Here is a 21948-nt window from a genome sequence, read left to right on the forward strand (position 1 = left end):
GAACAACTATTACTCAATTTCTATGTTAGATGTAGCTCATTACTTAATATAATTGTTTACTGTAATGAACTGCTATCTAAGCTCCTCTGGGGAAGTCCTGGCCCAGCTTCTACAAGAGGGCTGGGGGAACCTCTTAGCTCTGAACAGGAGGTGGGTATCTCCTATGTTCTGTAAAAGACGTGCCTACAAAGCACAATGTATGGCTTTTTAATTTTTTTTTTTTTTTTTTTTAGCAGAGCTGGTGGTTATAGAAAGATTCGAGTGCATTATAACTGGAGTAGCAGTAGGCTGTTCTGCAGTCAGGGAGGGGATTGCTGATTGTGCTGCATAGGCAGTGAAGAACCTGGGGAGATCTCCAGAATACAAAGTTATCCTATCTGCAGAATGAGCACATGCAGTGAGGCTACTGAAAAGCTGGTGACATGGAAACATCTGTTGCTACTTTTGCAGTATTTCTGAATTTCTAAATCAGAATTTAAAATGGGGATTGAAGGGCATCTTGTTTTGCTTTCAGGGAAGTGTTATCTCCTCATCATGAATGTGCCCTATCTTTACTATAAAACCAAACATTTCTTTTCTATTAGGCAATGTTTATTTTGATGTTAAGTCTTTGGGAAAAAGATATGGAGTATTAACTACTATTCATCCCGATAACCAAGATGAAACAGGTAAGTTCATGGCACCAACTTGTTTGTATTAATGCAGTGTTTTAACTTGTGATGTATCTGGGCATAAACTTTAATTCAACAGTGTGAAACAGTTTTTTAACCTGTTGTATATAGCCAATGTTTTGGTGAATTAAGACTACATTGCTTTCATAATTATTGAGGCACTCACTGTTGCCAGTGCAAGAAGAAACTCGGTGGTCTCTTTTCATACTTGGTTCCCTCTGTACCTTTGTTCTGGTACCTTAGGGCAATTAGGATTCTTAATCAATTTTATTTAAATACTTGGGAGTGGTACGTATAATCTTCACAGTGAAGTGGTGGTCTCTGCCATTGCATTAGCCAGCAGTGAGATGGTCAAGGGTAAATGTAGGGAAACTTCATCTACCGTGTTACTGTTTGGGCAGTTGCACTCCTCTGATACATGCTAACTGGATGGATTTGCTTCTTTCATTACCACCAGACTACTGCGAAGCAGCCTATTTGTGTGAGCATGAGCAATCCCTTGATAGACTGTGCTAGAGCATGCCTATACCCTGGGCTGCGTGTTTTTTTGCTGCCATTGTCCAGCTGCTGAGCAGGATTGCTGAGCCTCTTTGTAGTTTCTGTAAGTTGGGTCTGATCAGGTCTCTGCATTGGAGAATTTGATGCAGGTCTCCTGTGTCCTTTTGTATGCTGAAGTTCAATATTTCTTCATTGAAAAAATCTGTTTGCAATTACTGAAAATGCCTGGCAGGCTGATGCTCAGGTGAATTGCAGCCAGAAATTTCTCACAGCTCCACTCTGGAGTTGTTTCAGCATTACAACTCGCAGAGGGAATGCGTTTTGTCGACAGTTATTTAGAGGCAGTTACTGACTGGAAAGGCAGCCAACAGCCTCCTGGGCTGTACTGGGAAGAGCATTGCCAGCAGGTCAAGGGAGGTAATCTTCATTCTCTGCTCAGCACTGGTGAGACATGCCTGGAGTGCTAGGTCCAGTGCTGGGCTCCCCAGTGCGAGAGATACATGGTCATACTGGAGAGAGCCCAGCAAAGGGCCATGAATATGATGGAGGTACTGGTGCATCTTTCATATGAGGAAAAGCTGAAAGAGTTGGGACTGCTCAGCCTGGAGAAGAGAAGGCTCAAGGGCATCTTACCCATATGTATAAATAGCTGGTGGGAGAGTAAAGAAGATGGTGCCAGGCTCTTCTCGGTGCTTGGTGACAGGACAATCGGCAAAGGGTACAACCTGAAACACAGGAAATTGTATTTAAACCCTTTTCACTCTGAGGATGGTTAACACAAGAACATGTTGCCCGGAGAGGCTATGGAGTCTCTGTCCTTGGAGATACTCAAAACTCAACTGTCCTGGGCAGCTGAGCCCCTGAGCAGGGGGTTGAACTAGACGATCTCAAGGTGCCTTCCAGCCTCAACTGTGACCGATTCTGTGTTTCACCCTCTTTCCCCTCAAGTCACTTACAACTAAATTTACTGTTATTTCTAGATATTTTGACTATTGCTTTGCTTATAACCCAGAAGGTGAAGAGTGCTTTTTTGTAGCAGTATGCTAAAAGAAAAGGCAAAAGAGGGATGGAGTCAACAGATACTGGTTAGCCAGAGCTTGGCAAACTAGTGAAAGAGCCAAGATGAAGATTCAGTGGATAAAACTAGGGTTATATTTCTGTCCCTTTATTTCTTATCAATTTTGAATGATGAAGCAAGTGTAATGGATTTTTATAATGTGCTTCCCTTAATATTACATGACGTTCCGAATAAAAACTGACTCTGTATATCAATAAAGGACAAGCATAATGGCTCAAGAAAAATGACCTATCTCATAGATCTCCAAAAATAACTGTGAATCATCATTAAAATGTGTTGATTCTGGAATGCTCTAGGGATTGGTTCAGACCCAGTGATATGCTGTGGTTTTGTTAACGATCTGAAATAAGTAGAGGAAAGAAGTAAATCTAGCATCAACTGCTGAGAAAACAGATGAGCAGTGTTAAATAAGGGAACTTAAGACAGTGCGAGTTGCTTGCCAAGCTGGATCCCTTCAAGCCAAATAGGTATATTTTTCTGCATCAGTCAAATACAAGGTCACGTATTTGTCGGCAAAAAAATGCAGAGTCCAGAACCCTGTTCTGTAGCTCCTGCCAGGGAGTGGTGCGTGTCTGACCTGGGGTTCGGGGCCAGCAGTGATGAACCGTCCTCTGTGGTACTGTGGCAGAAAGGACTGCATCCTTCCTTGGCTGTGTAGTGAAGGAAGCAAAAAATATAGCTGGGGAGGAGACCTTCGTAGAGAAGCCATTGGTGAAAATGGTACTGGAAAACTACTAGTGTCTAAGAATAGTTTTGATTCTCGTCTCTGTGCTCTTCTTGGTTTTATAGAATCTGAACCAGAAACTGTTGGTGTCCCAGACAAAAATTGTGGGGTTTGTTCTTGGGTTTCAGTTTGGGTTGCTTTTGTTACCTTTTCTGCTGCAGTGCCATCTGCTTGTCCTGGGAAACTGGCTGATAAGTAATTAAATGAATGATGTGAAACCAGAGAAGGCCAAAAGGACTGAAAGCATAGGATGTATTAAAGAATCTTGAATCCATCTTTTTAGCCTGCAGAAATCTAATTCAACATATTATTTCTCTCAAACGCTTGACTGAGAAACTGGAAACCCTGTATAAGGGGGAAGGGAGGAAAGTTGCAGGAAGAGAAGTTGAGTGGAAGAGATTAAAATCAAAGTAGTTCACTAAAGATACATTTCCACTTGCTTTCATTTGCTCATTTTTTTTCTTTGAGACATATCCCATTAACAAATCACTTATTCTTGGCAGTTGATACTGATAAACGGCATGGTAAAGATTTTGCCCTGTGGAAGGCTGCCAAACCTCAAGAGTTATCTTGGACTTCTCCCTGGGGAAAAGGAAGACCTGGATGGCACATTGAGTGTTCCACAATATCAAGGTCATATTTCTTGGATTTTAAATCTAGAGCTGTTTTTTGTTTTCAGCCACAGTACAATGGCAGCAGCAGTACTGGAAGTGTTTTTTTCGATCTGTAGAAAGCATCAGTTTTAATGTGAATACTTTGTGTGATTTGGGATGTCACTTGTGGTCCAAACAGACTCTGCTCCACCTTAATGGTGTAGCTGCCTTGCTATGTTTTGGCACCTTCTCTTGAGACAGACTTGGGTATTTAAAATACGCTGTGGAGGATCACACAGTTGATTAGCAAGCCTTTTGAACTTGAACTGGGTAACCAAAGTTTTAGTGAAAGTTATAGTACATTTTTCATTTGACTCCTTTCCACTTCTTGCAGTCTCCATCAGACCTAGTTCAGCATGTAGTGCTGTGTCAGGAGGGCAGGGTATGGGATTCCATCCCGACTCCAGCGAACGTATGAGATCTTGCTGGCCTTGGCTTACTTAACAGCAGTTGTGGATGTTCATACTAATCATCTAAGCGTTATTCAGCTTTCTTTAAAAGTCAGCCACAGTATCAAATATTCCGATTTCTTTGTGGCAGTATATTCTGTGGGCATGATGTGAATTTTCTGTAGTAGTGTTTTGCTTGTAGTTGGTTTAAATTAATTTGCTCTTAATTTGGACTTTTATTTTCTCCGCAGGATGGTAGTACTTTGTCCTGCACTGTTTTAACTTGTGACCCATTAATTTGTATATTTAAAAAAGAGACTCTGAATCTTCTGTCCTTGAAGATTGATAGTGGTACTTAGTTTTGCATTAGTCTCAGATCTTTTTTTGGAAGCTAATAACAAATTATTTAGATCTGGCCCTGTTTACTTAAGTTTTCAACCCAAGCTGAAAGTAGATGAAACGGATGCTTTAGGCTTCTCTTTCATATGTTTTGCTGGTGCATCTGGGGTGGTTAGTCATTACTACCTGATTATGAAAAGCGTTAATAAGGGTGATTTTCTGTCTGTAAATCGTTTCAACATTGTGAAACAGTTCTTAAAGCAACTGAAGTGCACAAAAACATAATGTATTTGAAGTGCAACCTGTGACAGAAGTGCACAGGTAAGAAACAGCAATTACAAAATGGCCTATCTGCTAATGCAGTGCTGTTTATAATCTGCATTTCTTTCTGTAAGAACTTATTTTACTGCTGCTGGCTGAGGCTCCTGCCATGTAAATAAGAGTTGACCCATGCAGAGATAAGTGTTAATGATCTTGGACTGTGAAAAATGGAGAGCTTATTTTGGTGAGTTACCTAAAACGTTTTGCTGTCCCAGTCAGCTGTCCAAGGCCCATTTTAAGCCATACCTACTTATCTGTCTGTTTCACCAAAGATCTCAAAACACTTTAAGCTAGGTGAACTAGTTTTGAAAAGTCTTTGAAGTGTGCCTGGTGAAGGTGAATGAGAAGGGCACTGGTCTCTAATGCAGCCCTGGAGGAGGGAACTGTGACTTAGGTCTGATCTCCTCTCTGGAGTTTCTGGGGAGATGGGATGTTCTTCCTGCCCCTGAGTGTTTTGCAGATCCATCTCTCCCCTCTCTTCAGCTCTTAATGGTTTTGTTGGAGGAAAGGGCAAGTGACCTGTGCTTTCCTGTACATGGCACAAAGGAAGGCATGAGCTGGGGCCACACCTGGGAAGATCTATGCTGAAGTTGGTTTTGGAGCCAACAGGAGGAAGCAGAGGGACAGCTGGAAATGGCAACAGCCAGTCTTTATTCCCTCCTCTCTTCTCGTTTTCTTTTCTTCCTGTGCCCCAACAGCTTCTGCAGAGCCATTGTGAGCCAGGGTGTTACCGGAGTGTTTTGTCCCAAGAAGGGACAGAAGTATTAATATCTAGCGAGCTACCAGGAGCAACTTCTTAACGTGACATATGGGAAGACTATGTGTCTGTACGCACAGGTGCACATGTGTGTGGGGTTTGCCTTTTATTTTCTGCTTGTGTAGACCCAGCTTGAGTGTCACTGGTTTCTGGGCAGTTAGCATTGATTTACCTCCCTCTGAGCAGGTAAGTGTTGTCTTTGTTTAACAGATGGGCAAAATGAAGTTATTAACTTGCCCAGCATGACCTAGCAGGGACTTGCTGGAGCAGTGGGCAGAGTGTAGCAGCCTTGACTCCTGGTGTTTAACCAGAAAGCATCTATATCTGTCCTACTGCTGCCTGAATACATTACTTCCAGCCACCAGTATTTGCAGAGGCCTGTGGCGTGCAAGCCCATGGGTGACCTGCACTGATGCAGCAGTGCTGTTGAGATGAGAGGAGTGGCCTTGGGAGATCAGAGGCACTGACACTTTCTTCTGACATTATAACAATATAGGAGTAAGCATTTTCTATTATGTCTGTGAACAGTATTGCCTGAATTCTTACAGAAAAGGTACAAGATAGAGAATAGTAATACCAAATTTACTGAAATGTCCATCTCTTTGGAATTGTTAGGTTTGCAGATGAAAGCAGCTGTATGATACTGAAACTGTAACAGAACAAGGAAAGGAGATGTCCTGCTGGCCATTCTTTAAGTTAGAAAAATAATTGCTCCTACTAAGGAGAATTAATTGTGGGCAGATACTGGTCCTGTCCATAGTTCTGCTGCAGTTTTGGTATCCAAGATCTGTGTCTTGGTTTAAGTCATGTTTCAAAACTGCAGTCATTAAATTGTACACTTAAACTTATGTTGTTTCATCTTACTCTTTTCTGCATTTCTTTTTACAAAAAGTTTTTGTAGTGTTCTGCTTGCTGATCAGGAAAATATTGTTACAGTGCAGTGTTTGGAAAGCAGCTGGACATCCATACCGGTGGAATAGATCTTGCGTTTCCTCATCACGAAAATGAAATTGCACAGTGCGAAGTGTATCATCAGTGTGAACAATGGGGGAATTACTTTTTGCATTCTGGTAAGTAAAATATTAATCACCCGAGAGGCCTGTACAAATATAATGGCTTGGATTTTTAGGTTTGGCATTTGTATGGTATCAAAACAGATGCTTTACTACAGTGACCAAGTTCCTGTCCTCACTAAGTGAAGAAACATAAATGAGAGTGAATCTGGAAACTGTAGAATGAGTGTCTGTATTAATAAAGCAGTTACAGTGAAATATTGCTGAATTTCATCTGAGGAAATCTGCAAATAATAACAGTATATGCATTGCCCATGTACAGCATTTACTCCTAATTAAAAATGTGGAAAGAAGAATTTTTCCTGTAGAATCTCATTCCCTTTCATTTGAGTTTCCTCAAAATTTGAGGGTACTCTTTGATAGGCTTTCTTTTTTTTAATTGTATTTTGGCTGTAACAGTCCTGCAGGAAGAAGGTGAAGATAGTTGGTATTTTCTGTATGTGTCTATGTAGTCCTCCTAAAACCAGAAATTCCTGCTGTCTTAGAACCAGAACCCGCAGCATCTGAAGGCAGGGAGTGGAGGTGGCAGCTGGGCAGGTAGCTGATTGTAACATTTTAAAAGTATTGAGGTTAGAATAAGGCAGTCTTGTTCTCCAGCGTCTTTTGGCACCAGTTGCTTGTGGGCTTAAAAATAAGTTTTCAGTAGCCTGCAGAATAAAATAGCATGTGTTTGTAAATATGGTGAAAGGCTTTTTAGTCATGATAAGAAAAGACATCTGTACTACTGGAAAATAAGAATGGAGAGAATGCTAAGATACATGAACTGTTGAACCAACGAAGCTCACAAAATTGTGATCCTGCAGAGAACTGTCTGAGCTGGGATGTTTTTTGTATGGTTTGAAATCTGAGGAAAGCCTTTCAGGCAGACGCTCTGCTGCAGCAGCCAACCACTGGATGTTCTGGACTTGCAATTCACATACCTGTAACTTTTTTTAAATTCTCCTGAGAAGCTGTCTTTTATCCACTAGCAGCATTACATCTAGTAATGGGTATGAAAAACAAGATTCGTGCTGCAGACCAATTGAGTCAGATGCTTTGGTCTACTCTGGTCAGGCATGGCCAGTGAGGTTGCTGGTGGGTAGAGACAAGGAGGTCTGACATCTGTGGGCTGCATAAAGACCAAGTCACTTGCCTTTTGGCTCTGTAGGAAAGTGAAGACATTGAATCTCATCACTGGTCCCTTAACCTTCTCTAGTGCTCTGACCAACTTCAGTGTCTCTCTGCTTTCCTATGGAGTGTGAGTGACTTGGTGTAGTGCATATATGTCACAGACCTTGTCTCTTCCCCCAGGAGTGACCTCGCTGGCTATGCTTGACTAAACAGTACAAAAGTGTCTTACTTGCTTGGTCTTCAGCATATGATACTGCCTGGCATTATGTAGAACTGCTCCTTGCTGACTTTGCATGACAGTGCTTCAGTGAAGTTTGTGCTGTACAGTGCTTTGAGCTGTATTGTTATCTGATGGTACTAGCGCTGTTGCTGTTGATGGAAACCTTGAAATTTGTTCTCCCTGTTGCAGTAATGGTGGTTCAGTATGGTCAGCTGAAGTCAGGTTCAAGCCCACAGTCTCTTTTTTTGCTGAACAGTACTTTGTGCAAGATGTCCTGGTGAACTCCTTGAGCTGTTTCTCTGAGTATGAGAGCTGCAGAGTTAAGCCTGTGTTACACTCTGAGAATTACTTGAGCTTTCTTTTTTTTATATATATTTTTACTGTATGGGATGAATATTGATTTCTAGTTTCTGTTCCCAGTGTAGAGCCTATTGTAAATCAATAGCAATTACCCAGAGGCTGGTGCATCCTCCAGGGTGTGTTTTGTTCCTGAAATGCTGGGGAATTCTCTGTGCTTCCGCTGAGATGCACTGGTTGCTGCCAGGTGGAGCCTTCTGCTGAAAACCACTGTATCTGACTTTTTAAGCTTGTAATTGAAACTGTAGGGGAAAATATTCTTTGAAACTAACTAAATAAAGAGGAGTCCATTTTTCTGGGGAAAAAAACCAAAAAACAAAAAAAACCCCCCGAACTTAATTCCAAGGGCAATTTGTACACTGAGGTTCTCTAGGAGCTGACAGATTACATTCATTAAGTCAAAAAATTTTGCTGGAGGATGATAGTGTGAATTATTTAGGGCAGATGAATCAGCTTCAGAAACAATTTATTCTGGTAACAGACTTCAGAATTTTAGCAGGCTCAGAACTGGAGGAGCAATCCCCATTAGAGGAAGAAAAGCCCTGCACTGGGGATAAATCTTCTTATAAGGACTTTATTTTTAGACTACTTGTACTCTGGGAAGAGCGCCAAGCCAAAGTTATGAAAAACCTTGTACTTTGTGATTCTTTAATGAAATCATTCTAAGTGCTGAAACTCTTAAAGAGGAATATTATTTCAAATTCAGATGTTACCTGTACCTTGTTAGGAAAACACAATCAAACTATTTTAAGCTTGACTGCCTAAAGTTAAGTCAATATTTAGACACCTTTGCAAAAGAAAAAAAATAATAATTGTACCCAGGCTCTTCCCCTTCTTCCACGAGAAGTTTGTCTGTGGGGTTTTACCTGAGTGGTAGGAGCTGCAGGTGTCTGATGCCTCTGACAGCCTGAATGTTCTTATTGAAGGCCCTGAGTTTAACTGTGCAGTAGTGAAAATGCCCTCGCCTGCTAGGAATCAGGACAAATATGATGAAAATGAGATTTCGGTTTGATTGTAGATTTCTGCTGTAGCTGGATCTGTACCAATAGACCTCTTGATTTCTTTCCTACTCTCCAGAGTGTGTTGTGCAAACTTAAATTTCCAGGTGGTCAGGATGGGACCATAGGTAGCCTTTTTTATGGAGAATCCCTGCTGCTTTGAATCATTGTCAGAAATAGCGAAGAAGTGAAACCAGATGCTTTTTGTGTCCATTTACCAGACCTGAGCATGTTGCTTTTGTATCCAGACAAGTGTAATGGGGATTTTATCTGTTTGTGGAAGAGAGGGGGTTCCAGGTAAGGCTGCAAAAGCAGTGCTGTGCAGAGTAGCACAAAATTCAGACAGCTGCTTGGGCTGCAGAGCAAGAAATGCCACCTCTGCCACAACCTGTAAAAGCAGAAGTGTGATCATGTGTTGTCCTTGCGGAGCACTCTGAGCCATTGGTAGCACTGGACTGCCAAATCTGAAAGAATGCAGAGCACTGATGTGGTATTAAAGAGTAAGAAAAATTCATGCTTAATAATCTGCCTCTAAATACGATTAAGTACTGGATTCTGCAGGTCATGAAGTGCCTGAAAATTGCATGTTAGTTGTGGGTGCTCAGTAACTTACAGGATTACTCTTTTATTAGGAGAAGCCAATTAAGGTTTTTAACATTTCTGAAATGGTGCTGAGTAGTCTTTTATTGGCTAGGCGTTCGGCACCTCTCTGGAGCTGTGAATAATTGATGTTTTCCATCAGCGGTGGTGCTGTGGCTAGCATGGACGAGGCCTGGGAGTGTACAGCCTGAGATTGCCTGTTTCCTGTCTTGCTTTGACAGAACTTTGCTGAAGGCCGAGCTCTGCATACTCTCCTAAATGCGATGGAGATAGTTACTGCCTTTTTTCTGTACCACAGCCCTGCAAACCAATGGTCCATGCAGCTATTGAAAGCTCTAGAAAGACTCAGAGATAGCATTTCAAAATAAACTAATTCAAACTAATAATCATAGATACATCCCTCCCTCCCCCTTCTTTTTCTTAGTCTCCCAAGCCTGGAGAAATTGGGAATATGCAAAAAATTCATTTTACACCCAAGGCACAATAAACTTTTGGATTAAAAAATAGTGTGACAGCCACCAGCAAGTAATAAGTACAGAAAATTGTTTGAGTTTCAAGAATATTGTAATGTGCGATCACCGGAAAGTCTTTAAAGGTCTTAAGATATTTCTGAAAAGTCAAGAGTAACAGGTAAGGTACTTCTCTGTGAAGACTGAAAAGTGTTTGCTTGCTTGCTTTCTTGTTTTTATTGGTTTATTATCAATTCTGAGCGGGGAGACTGTTTTTTCCTTATTAATGTCTCTGCTTATGGTGGTGATTTATTTTTTTTTTTTAATTTTTTTTTCTTGCGTTTTAAAATTCGCTCGGTGAAAGTTGAGCATGGAGAGGTGTGCAGGACTGTAGGCAAAGCTGTTGAAAAGTGTTACATGTTGCACTGGAATGGTTGGCACATATCCATCACAGCGTGTGCTGCCTCCAGCGTTTTCAGTGTCTCAGTGCAGTCTTTCCCATTCACTCCCCATTCAGAAGCATGCTCATTTATGCTGATTAATTTATTTTTTTTTCTAGGACATTTGCATGTTAAAGGAAGTCAAGAAAAAATGTCCAAGTCATTAAAAAACTATGTAACAATTAAGGTAATCTATTTCTGTGAATTGAAGCAATGTATGTTTGTAATATGTAAATACTAATCACAGCCCTTTTTGAGAAAACTTTGGGGTATGTGCTTATGCTGCAGCAAAAGACCTGAAGCAGAGTGTTTCTCTAGTGCTGGCATACCTGTTATTGTGGATCTGGATGTAGGAAGCCTGCTCAGACTCAAGGTTTGCTTATAACGTGGATCTTGCTTTGCTGAGAGCGTTTGTTGGAGCAGCATTTGTGCCCAATACCAGGCTTCTGCATTATAGGTTTATGGTTGGACTCGACAATCTCAAGGGTCTTTTCCAACTTAAATGATTCTGTTCTATAGTGATGGGTTCTCATCTGTCTGCTCTTAATAGTCCATATGCTTTTGGGACTTAGAAAAGAGCAGACGTTTTTCCTTGTTCTGCTTTAGGTAAAATGGGACATAGTGTCAGCATTTTGTCAGGAAGCTATTGGGTGTCCTGTAACCACACTATGCCAGAGTCTCTTGTATTCCCCTTTATTTTTATACTGTGACCTTGCTGATGCGCAGAGAGCTTTGTCTTTTAGTTCCCACAAGCCATGTGAATATGTCCTGTTTTACTGTGTCCCAGAGTTTTTGGTGTAGCCCAGAGCAGGGTCTCTCTGCCAGGCATGTGGGATACAGCTGTGCTTGGCACTAGGGTGGCTCCTGTGGTGACTGACACCTATTGCTAGAAGTGGGTAATTTCCTTCCTTTAGACAAAGCCTGAGAAGCTGTTTCAGCACATATGTTCCCCTTTGCCCTCTTGGAAGACTTAATTAAAATCCCTTTAAAAAGGAGTTCAATGTGAGCTGCTTTATTCTTAATTCTCCTGATGCTGTCTAGGTACAGTTAAGCCCTGTGTCCCCCAGGAATATTACCTGTTGCTCACAATTTTTGCAGAAATTTACCAAATCTCAGCAGACATTGTGGACAGGCTGGAGAAATGACCACAAATGCAATGTATGCAGTTAAAAATAATGTATAAAAATGTTCCCCTCCACATCTGTGGTGGGACTTCTTTGTGTTGAGAAAACAAAAACTTCAGCCCTGTCCCTCTTCCCTTGTTGGTCACTGCTTTTAATTTCTGCCCTTAGACACAGCTAACAAGTACTAATCCTTCCCTGTAAGCGATTTTCGGTTCAGTGAAAGAAAATTATTCCCGTACAGCCTTCCTGCATTTTGAAAGTTAAGCCCTACATGGAAGTTTTTATGCAGCTCCAAAAGAGGGGAGGCCTGTCCGGGACCTTCCCTTGGTCCTGCTGGCAGCCATCGCTCTGCATCCAGCTGCTCTGTTTTCCCTCCCCCTAGTCTCCCCTTCTCTGATTTTTATTTTTTATTTTTTATTTTTTTTTAAATAGTATTAATTCTGGTCCCCAAAATCAAGCGCGTTACAATAACGCATGGCTGAGCAACTTGTTTTGAAAGAGCTGTGATACTTACTCTGTACTGTTTTTAACAAAATGCAGAATTGTTTTTTCCAGCTTGGATAGTCCTTTCCCAAATACGGATTTATTTCCGTACTTTACTCATTCTGCCTCCTGTATATTAGCGTAAAGCTTCTGGGCACGTTGGGTACACTCAGTTATATAGAGTTGATTTAAAATAAACCCCAAAAAACCCACCCACCAAAATAAGGAGTATCACTGTCTATTTCTTGATTTAGCTTGCCCTGATTGCCTCAATTATTTCTATTTTCACTCGAGAGGCAGCACATTGCTGACGCTTTGCTACCTTCAGTGTTCGGGCTGGTTTAGTCTGGTAGCAGAAGCTAAATTTCGAAATGTGCATCTTTAAGCAGATGACACTTTCCATATTTTCTCACATGTACTGACTTTTCTTTATGATTTTCTATTTCAGTGGCACTTCAGTGTTACAAACTTACCATCATCAATTTGCAGATTAAAAAAAAAAAAAAGGCAGGAATGCAGTGTTCACAGTTAATGTGCCACAGTGTCCAGCCTTGCTGAGAGCAGAGTTAGAAGTGATTGATCAGTGTACCTTCCAAGCATTTAAATAGTTCTTTATACTATTAGTATAAATTAATTACACTAGTAGTAATACTAATTATTTACTGTAGTAAATTATTTGTAAAGCTAGATAAATATTAGGGTGAAATTAATGAGGTTTCATAATTAACACCAATAAATTCTAGGAATATTTAAAAAAAAAAAGGTTTTCTGTTGACTCCCTGTTTTTCTTCATATTCTAGACCTGCAGAAAAAGTACACTTATTTTCTTTCTCAAGAAACCTTTCTGTTTTTCCATAAAGTTTGCAAAACTCAGCTGTCCTTTCCTGTAAACTTGTATCCCAATCTTAGTCTGGTAATTTCAGTTTGGTTTTTTTGCAAAGGTCTTTATACAGTGTGTGTTTAATCACAATTACAAAGTACTTTTCACTGTCTTATGTTTACATTGTGTGTATATTTATATCTTGTATATATGTATGCACATCTAACATGGAATTAGAATTTTTTTTGAGTTTAGTCTTTAAACCAATGTTATAGTTTAAAGCTTTACGCCTGTCTTAAACTACAAAGATGGGTTATTTGTCATGTTAATTTGTCTGAAATAAGATGTGAAACTAATGTAAGGGGGTGGAACAACTGAAGAAATGGTTTGATATAAAACTAAAGCTGTATTTTTTGTGGGTGGAGTTTAGGATTTCTTGAAGAAATTTTCATCAGATCAATTCAGGATGTTTTGTTTGCGCAGCAGATACAGCTCAGGTAAGGAAAAAAAACACTTTTTTGTTGAGATATGCACGGCTTTCCCCACACGCTTGCCAAGCTGGCAGGACAGGGGTGCAGTGGTGGAGTGGGCTCTCCCCATGGTGCCTCTCCTTTCCCCTCTGGTATGTGGAAATGTTGGTGGCGCTCTGCGGGGCTGCTCTTCGGCTTTCGCTTAGAAATGCATCTTTACCGAGCACAGTATGTAACCATTCATCTAAATACCTTCCTGAGACGCAGTTAATTGCAACTCTCATTTAATTGCACCTTCAATTAATGAATTACCTCCATATCTGATTTGCATCTGTTGCAGTCACTTACATTTCAGTCACGATCAGCTGTTTTTGGAGATGTGCTAGGTAGAGCTTTGCCTTACATTCCCGTAGGGTATGACAAGGGCTTGCTAATAACTTTTTATCTCCCTGCTGTGTTATCATTTTTTGTCCCGTGGAGTTACTGAGTGTTCAAGCAGTTCTGTGGTGCAGTGCAGCTTGCTTACACGAGCACCTGATAACAATGATCATCTTAGCCTGGCAGACTGGTGGTGGGGACAGGCGTTGGAGCTGTTGTGAGCTCCCCTGTTGTCGTGGTTTAACCCCAGCCAACAACTAAGCACCACGCAACCACTAGCGCACTCCTTCCCCCTCCCAGTGGGATGGGGGGGAGAACTGGGAAAAAAAAAAAGTAAAACTTGCAGGTTGAGATAAGAACAGTTTGATAATTAAAATAAAATGTAATAATAACAATAATAATAACAAAATATAATAATAGTAATGAAAAGGAAGATAACAAAAAGAGAGAGAAATAAAACCCAAGAAAAGACAAGTGATGCACGATGCAACTGCTCACCACCCGCTGACTGATGCCCAAGCAGCAATCCACCCCTCCCAGCCAACTCTCGCCAGCTTATATATGGAGCATGATGCTCTGTGATATGGAATATCCCTTTGGCTAGTTCGGGTCAGCTGTCCTGGACATGCTCCCTCCCAGCTTCTTGTGCACCTCCTTGCTGGCAGCGCGTGGCAAACGGAAGAATCCTTAACTTGGGATAAATGCTACTTAGCAACAACTAGAACATCAGTGTGTTACCAACATTATTCTCGTACTAAATCTAAAACACAGCACTGCACCAGCTACTAGGAAGAAAATTAAGCCAAAACCAGGACACCTGTCTATACGTGGTGTTTCCAGCAGACAAAGGCTACTTTGAACTGGAAGAGGTTTTCATATGGATAGAGTTTTTACCAGTTTATTGCGGCCTGTCAAAAAGCAAATGGTAATTCCGTAACCACTGCTGGGTCATCTGGCTTGTTGGCTGTCTTGGCATGGTATGGGGATGGTGGAGCACAGGGCAACACCCGCTGCATTACTTCAGTGGTCCTGTAGTTGCCTCAGATAAAGCACCTCTAGCAGTGTGACTGGGAGAGCTGGCATGATTAAGGCTCTGTGGCTTTGCTATCATCTGTCAGCGTGCAGTCATTGGACTGAGAAGGCTTTTTGCTTGTTAATACCTCTAGCTGCTTGCAGGAGCCACCCGTCTGGTGTTCCTGGTGAAGCCTCCCTCTCCTGAAGCAGCTGAAGGCATTGAGAATGCCATGTATCCCTGAAATATTCTGAAGCATGGGGTAGTAAAGAGACTGCTGGTTATTAACTGCCAACCTCCACCGTGGTAGGAAGGGAGGAGAGGATCCAGGTAGGAGGTCTGCAGAGCAAGCCCCTGTTTGGAGCAGAAGAGGGGACAGGCGGTGAGGAGCACTGCCACCGTGGCTTGAGGCGGTGGGATGGTGGTATGCCTGGCTGTTTAGAGGTGATGCTGCAGGATGGTGGCACACCTGGCTGTTTCCTCTGGGTCTCTGTTAGGAGATGAAATAGGTTGTGCACACATGAATGGCTCCCCAGCTGCAGCTGGGGGCACTTGGGAGCCTCGAACAGATGTGTATTTAAAACAAAAGAAGAAAAAATGCTAACCCCTACAACACTACCATATATATATGTTTTTCCTGAAAACAAGCCAAATGGCTAGCAATTTCTAAGCTTGCCTCAGGGCAAGGAATGGCACTGGAGCCCTGCAGCGGAGGGCTGCCTTGTGCCTTGTCTGCTGCATGTTAGCTGGCTGCATTTGGACCTCTGCAAGAAGGACGTGACCCTTTTTTGGGCCTTATTTCTAGGTTAAACACCTTCCTGTGATAAAAACAGAGGGCTACCTGTGCAAATATATGTGGCTTTGATGAAATGCTGTGGTGGTGTTATGTCAGACTATAGTGCCAGTAAACCAGCTGGCAGATAAGGATTGCTCGAAGGTCTGCTGTGCTTGCCACCTCCACCTTATGGGGTAGGGTGCAGTTATTTGCTGCCAGAGTCAGTCCCTGCTGAGCCAGGTATTTACTGTGCAGCCTGTTAGTTTATCTCCCTGCTTTCAATTCACTTTGGTCTAAAGATAAGTTTACTACACTCCTTTGTGTCTTGCTGTCTGCTTTCTAAGTATTTTTATTAGGATTGAGATCCCAAGCACCTTCTGTTTGTTCCTAAAATGTTTTTTATAGCCTAAACCTGTTGGTGATGGTTCCTGCCATCCCTGCCTGTGAAGGAGAGCCTTTTGTATTGGATAAAATCCAGGTTTGGGAGATTGGGTGATGTTACCATGCTCATTGGACCGAGCCTGTAAAAGATCTTCGTAGGCATGTGGATGAGGGTAATGCCTGACTGTTGGGAATGGCTCATGCTTGGTGCTGTGGTTTACGTGAGTCTTGGGCTCTGAATGGGCCTTTCCTGTGGTCTGGGCTACCCCCTGCCTGTGTGTGTGCTGATGGGCACCTGGGGACAAACATGACTTCAGGGGCAGGAGGTGCATGTGTTTCATGGGAGTGGGGGCCCCCTCCTGTGGGGTTACTGTCCCAGGGAGGATAAAGCTGGTTGCCTTGCTTGTGGGGAAGAGGAGAAAAGTCAGAGGAAGAGGTTTTGATGCAGGACATCACCATTCTATAACGTGTCTCTGCAGGGGGTCCCTCTGCTCCATTGCCCCCTCTCGTTGCTCAGGCTGGTGGGGCAAAGCTGCTCAGGGTTGAGCTGAGCGCTGGGGGCAGTGGTGGTGATCCGGGCCTTCTGCTTTGGCTGGTGCCTCTGGCTGTCCCCTTCTTGGCTGGAATCACCACCCTTCAGCCCACCTGGGGCTGTTGGGAAGAGATCTTTCCTAGGTGCCACAGGCAGCAGCATGGTGCCCCGCCACCAGCGTGCCTGCTAGGCGGGTTCTGGGTGCAGCTTAAAAGGAGAGATACTGTCTCTGAGGCCCCATGAGACTGTGTTGTGAGACACTGCTTTTCCTCCTGCATCTCATCAGCAGGGGCTTTGCTTTATGCAGTTAGGTGGAGGGGCTGTGAGTCTGCTTCAGGCAGTGGGACTCTGTCCCCAGAATGCTCTCCTGGTCACCAGAACCGCTCCAGTAATTTTGTGAACCCGAGTGAAGTGTAACATTTTGGTCCCTCTGGCCTTCAATTACTTGCTGGTGCTAATAAACGTATGTTTTGTAATTTGATGATGCCCTCAGTGGCAAAGGAGGGAAGGAGTAGGGAGTATGGTGAAAGACTGATAGAGCCAGGCTTGTCTGTGCCACGCTGTGGGTTTGCAGTGCCTGCAGGCGGTGGTTTAGGAGAATGCCGTGAATCGGGGAAGAAGAATGGCTTTAATCAAAGCAGGCTTCATCAGAATGAACTTTCATCAAGTATTCCTCGTGGAGTTCCTGTAACCAGGGTAATCAGTTGAGTAATCTTAGATCTTGAAAAAGGTCATTTATATCCACTGTTTTCTAAAAGTCTGTACATAGTTTGTTTTTTTTTTTTTAAACTGAGTAAAGCTTAATTTTAAAACCAGTGTTAATGAGGCAGCAATGCAGATTTTTAATTACACACAAGCAGAAAATCTGACAAATACAGGTCCAGACTCATGACTTAGTTATACTGGGATAAATCCTACAGAAGTCTGTTTAAACAGTTAGGCTTCTTTGGGATTTAGGCTAATGGAACAGAGATCAGGTCTCATATCTGTCTGCTTCTGCCCTCTTAGATCTGTCCCCTTGCTCAGACTGTCTGCTTTAAAGAGTCGATATGTCTGGGCAGCACAGGGTAATTGCACAAAGCAGTTGGCTGTGATGTGTGGGGGACCAGGGGTGAGATTGCTGTGGAAACTACATGTGGTGCTTGGTGTTGATATTAGGAATACGCTGCAAGCTGTAGTTTGGATGTACCTTAGTGCACAGGTCAGGCATAAAATAATGAAGCAGTACTGCACTGACTACGAATGGTGCTTTGATTCAAGTAATCACCTCTGGTGTGATATTGTGGAAAGGGGTGCATTTAAACTTAGGCCTGTCCTTGGTGGACACAACTTCCTCCAGAGTCGGGTGAGCTGTCTTGTGTGGGTCCTGAGTGCTCTTCTACAGAAAATTGTGCGTTACTGTACAAATAAAAAAATTGCCTCCTGCTGATGGCAGCTCACAGTAAGTGTGACGGGGCCAGTCCAGCACCTGCGCTTCTGAGGGTGCAGGCAAGGCCAGAGGAGCCTGCTTAACCCTACACCAGCAGAAATGGATGCTGATAGTTCCCAAAGCACAGTTGCCTGCTGAAGCTGGAGTCCCGCTGAGTGCAGAGATGGTGTCCATGTGCACGGATGCCATGTTTGTGCAGGGGCTAATGTCGTCTTACCAGTTGGTGGAAGAGAAGCACTGTGGGATTAGGAGATCTCATCATAAAGCAGAGCTCTGCTTAGGATGCAATGAATTATTTACCTTCAGGTTTTATCTTTCTTTCCAGTGACTGTAAGAAGCTAAGAGGCTTAGATGTAAGTGTGTAAGTTGGGTGTGATGAATCCCATCCCAGACATGCCCTTACGAGTTTAAGCAATTTGTATTGTCTCTAATAGTCACCTTTGATATGGTCAATTTAGCTTTGATAGTGTGAGGGAATTGTATATCTAGTGCAGAATCTAGACTGCAAAATTTTAGATCCATTTAGATTTTAGGTGCTGATGAAGCAGCCCTTTAACTGTAAGTGCCTGTATTCCTCACAGAGTCAGTGATGAGGGTTAGGTCTCTTTTGGAGGTCTCCAAATACAGTTTGTGTCTACCTAAATTAGAATAGGAACAAAGTTAGAGGTGAGATCGAAGGTATGTCTTGCCAACTTAAATCTGGGGGGGATGCTTAGAAATATATCCAGTCCAAATGCTTTGGAGTAATAACCTCACAGCAAAATTCAATAATGAAAAAAAAAAAAATAAAGTCAAGTAGCTATTGCTTCAGTTAGCTTCCAGACACTTTTTGAATCAGTCTGATACCTCTCCAGTAGATTATACTTTGTCATATGTAATGATTGTCTTTTATATTGGTTTAATTCACCTAGTGCTCATGAACAACAGAGTTTTTTATTAAATGTGAAATTAATTGTAAGAAAAGTTTGCTATGAGAAATAATAATAAACTTTTCCTGGAATGACTTGGTCTCAGAGTGTTGTTCCTATGTATGACAGACAACATCATCTCTATCATAATGCCCAAATAATATTTTTTTTCTTAGCAGTAGAATTTAGTGATGAGAGCATGGATGATGCAAAGCACCTTCTTCAAGCAGTCTCCTCATTTATTAGAGATGCAGATGCTTATATAAAAGGACAGCTGGTATGTGACCCTGTTAGAGAGGACATACTGTGGGAAAGGTAAGTGCGCTTCCTGTATCTTAAAGACTGTGATTATGTGAGCAATATTTTGCTGACAGGCTCAGAGGGCTGAGCAGTATAGTGTTCTGAGTTTTGTTTAAGAAGCAGGACAAGAAGGAGGACTGAGAAGCAGTCTTTCCTGCCAGCCCTCACCAAGGGCAGCTTTTTTTTTTTTAATTCTTTTTCTAGTCAGCTGCTTTTCCTTGCAGTCTGCTACACTTAGTTCATTGTATTTTTAAAATCCATGTTATTTGTCTAGTGTGCCTTCCTAACACAGGCATCTTTGCCCCTCTTGAGTGGTGTAGAAGGCAGAGCTATGACTGAAGTTGTGAGGCTGCCTGGTTTGTAAGTAGAATTGTACATTAACGACTGAAAAAGACGAGGACTGGGAAGTAATACACCTTAGGCATGTGAGCCTGTAATCAAGCTGGCTGGCACTGTGGCATGCAGCAGAGGAGAGAAGGGGTTGCTAAGGAACTGGCCAGGGGCAGAGATGTCAGAGGGACAGACAAAATTATGGTTGTGGCTCTGACAGTGACGAGGAGAATCTCCTTTGGAGTCCCTTAGGAAAACCAGATCATCTTCCAGGAGAGAGACGAGCTGCGTGTTGGGTGCAAAGCTGAGAATACAAAGTGCAGTGTTCTGGAGTCCGAGTAGGAGGGATGTTGAGTGCCCTGAAGCAATCTATGTGCAGGCAGCTCTGGGACGTAGGATCAGAGGGGAAATGGCCCGTGCTGTAGAAGTGAGAGTGTGTGCACCTTGCTGTCGGGGAGCTTGCGGCTGCACAGACTAAGGCTTGCAAGGGGCACTGGAACATGTTACAGGGAAATGGAGTTGAATTAACTAGTTGTGGTATTTGGCAAAAGCAAGTCCTTCAGCAGGAGGCCTGTTGGTGAGAGATAAGTCTGAGAGACGTGAGGCGTGTAGGGAAGTTGAAATGGATTGTCAGCGGGGGACATGTGGGAGGGCACAACTTGTGTATCAGTAGATTTAAAAAGAACCAAAATGAAACGGAGTTCTTAATTAGGAAAGAGGAGAAGGGGAAGCTTGCAGGGAAGAGTTTTGGGAGGAATGAGTTAGGGCAGCAGCCATCTGATATCTGAGGGGAGGCAGGCATGACAGGCAAAACCACTCAGAAACCAGGAAAGCAGGGTTTAGGAGAGCCCCAGAGGTGCTAGGAAAGCTTGAGGTTCCCCAGGTCACCTTGCTCCCTGAGCTTCATTGTTAAATGGCATCTTTGCGTCCGGTTTGCCTATTGCTGTTGAGGTCTGGTTCACCTGGCTGTGTGCAAGAGCAGCCACTAGCAGCTGTTTGCAGCTCACCATTTATTCCTGCTGCTGTCCGGGTCCTCCTCCCGCTCACAGTGGCAGCAGCGGGCAGCACTGGTTCTGTGGTGATGAGTGCTGGTTGCCCGCTGGCTTTTGGCACTGTTACGTGACTGGTCCCACCAGACCTTTCCATCTGGGCCAAGCTGAGTGGAGTCCTGGGGCTCGGGTCAGGCTTGCCTGGGAGATGAGGAAGCAGTGCCTGCTTCTGAGCCAGATCCTGCCAACGGGACTCCTGGCCAACCCTGAGTCAGCTCTCTTGCCAGGCACAGGAGGGATGCATGTGACGTGGCTTTGGAAGATAAGCATGCTGTTAGCATGAAAAAATGGGCTGCTGGAAAAAAAAGAACTTAGCAAAATCTTTAATGTGCTTAATATCAACCTCATTTTCCATCTGTGTTTAAATGAGTAAGGCAAGCCTTGCTCTGCCATTGTTGGCTCCTGTGATTAACCATGTATTTATTGAACGGATGTAGCACTTTAGGTTTTGACATGCATCAAGTTTTTCCCTTCACAGCTGAAAGATGTATTCTCCCTGATCAGTGTAGCATCGCCCATCATAGGACAGCTAGCAAGGAAATGACAGTGTCCTTTCGATGACTCCCTCTGGCTGAATAACTGATGAATTCAGCCTACTGCTGGCATCTTGTTTGTCTTATCTTAAACGTTACCTTTTCTTCTTGAAGGCTAGCCAACACAAAAGTAACCGTGAAGGCTGCGTTTGCAGATGACTTTGACACCTCCAGGGCTGTTGCAGCAATTATGGACCTCATTCACCATGGCAACAGACAGCTTAAGGCTGTTACTAAGGTAACCCATTAGGATACAGAGATCAGAAAATGACAGCTGTCCACTGTCCTACTGTTTAATGCAGACAGATTAGTTTATTGTTCACATAAGAAACCAGCAGAAACAAAGCTCCATAAATTGTTGACCTTAATGGTGCCCATTTGTCCTGACCGTATCGCAGGAATTGTGTACAGCTATTGTTTTGTGCTTCGTTGTGTCCAAAGGATGTTTCTTTCCTTCTGCCCTATATTATTTATACCTAAGGTTTTTGAAAGGCCTGAAGCCATTGTGGCATGCTGCTAATTTTAGTGCTGGCTTTATGTTCTTACTCTGCTTCTTTGCTTAATACCCTTGCTCAGAAATCAACCTCAATTAGGAAATGGGGGGTGGTGGTTGCTGCGGGGACTTTGGCAGGCAGTCCCAGGTGCACGGGGCAGTCGTGGTGGTGAGTTCAGCTTTGGGGACTGAGTGGCTTCTGCTGTCAGCAAATTATAACTGTGGCCTCAGCACGCCTGCATGGGTCCATCTTC

General features: G+C 42.9%; 1 protein-coding gene across 7 annotated transcripts in view; it reads left to right on the forward strand.

Moving 5' to 3' along the window:
- Positions 1 to 21948, forward strand: part of CARS2 (cysteinyl-tRNA synthetase 2, mitochondrial) — a 38491-nt gene that overhangs the window by 8024 nt on the left and 8519 nt on the right. For 5 of the 7 annotated variants that reach the window (XM_074815306.1, XM_074815309.1, XM_074815308.1 and 2 more), the window contains 7 exons: positions 585 to 668; positions 3475 to 3604; positions 6367 to 6500; positions 10797 to 10864; positions 13535 to 13601; positions 19166 to 19304; positions 21316 to 21439. In XM_074815306.1, the coding sequence (XP_074671407.1) occupies positions 585 to 668; positions 3475 to 3604; positions 6367 to 6500; positions 10797 to 10864; positions 13535 to 13601; positions 19166 to 19304; positions 21316 to 21439 (746 nt within the window). Of the gene's footprint in view, positions 1 to 584; positions 669 to 3474; positions 3605 to 5396; positions 5511 to 6366; positions 6501 to 10796; positions 10865 to 13534; positions 13602 to 19165; positions 19305 to 21315; positions 21440 to 21948 lie in introns of those variants that run through there. The other 2 variants (XM_074815307.1, XM_074815312.1) reach the window with 2 other exon arrangements.

This window comes from Strix aluco, chromosome 2 (assembly GCF_031877795.1).
Source record: "Strix aluco isolate bStrAlu1 chromosome 2, bStrAlu1.hap1, whole genome shotgun sequence".
In the NCBI taxonomy this organism is placed as follows: Eukaryota; Metazoa; Chordata; class Aves; order Strigiformes; family Strigidae; genus Strix; species Strix aluco.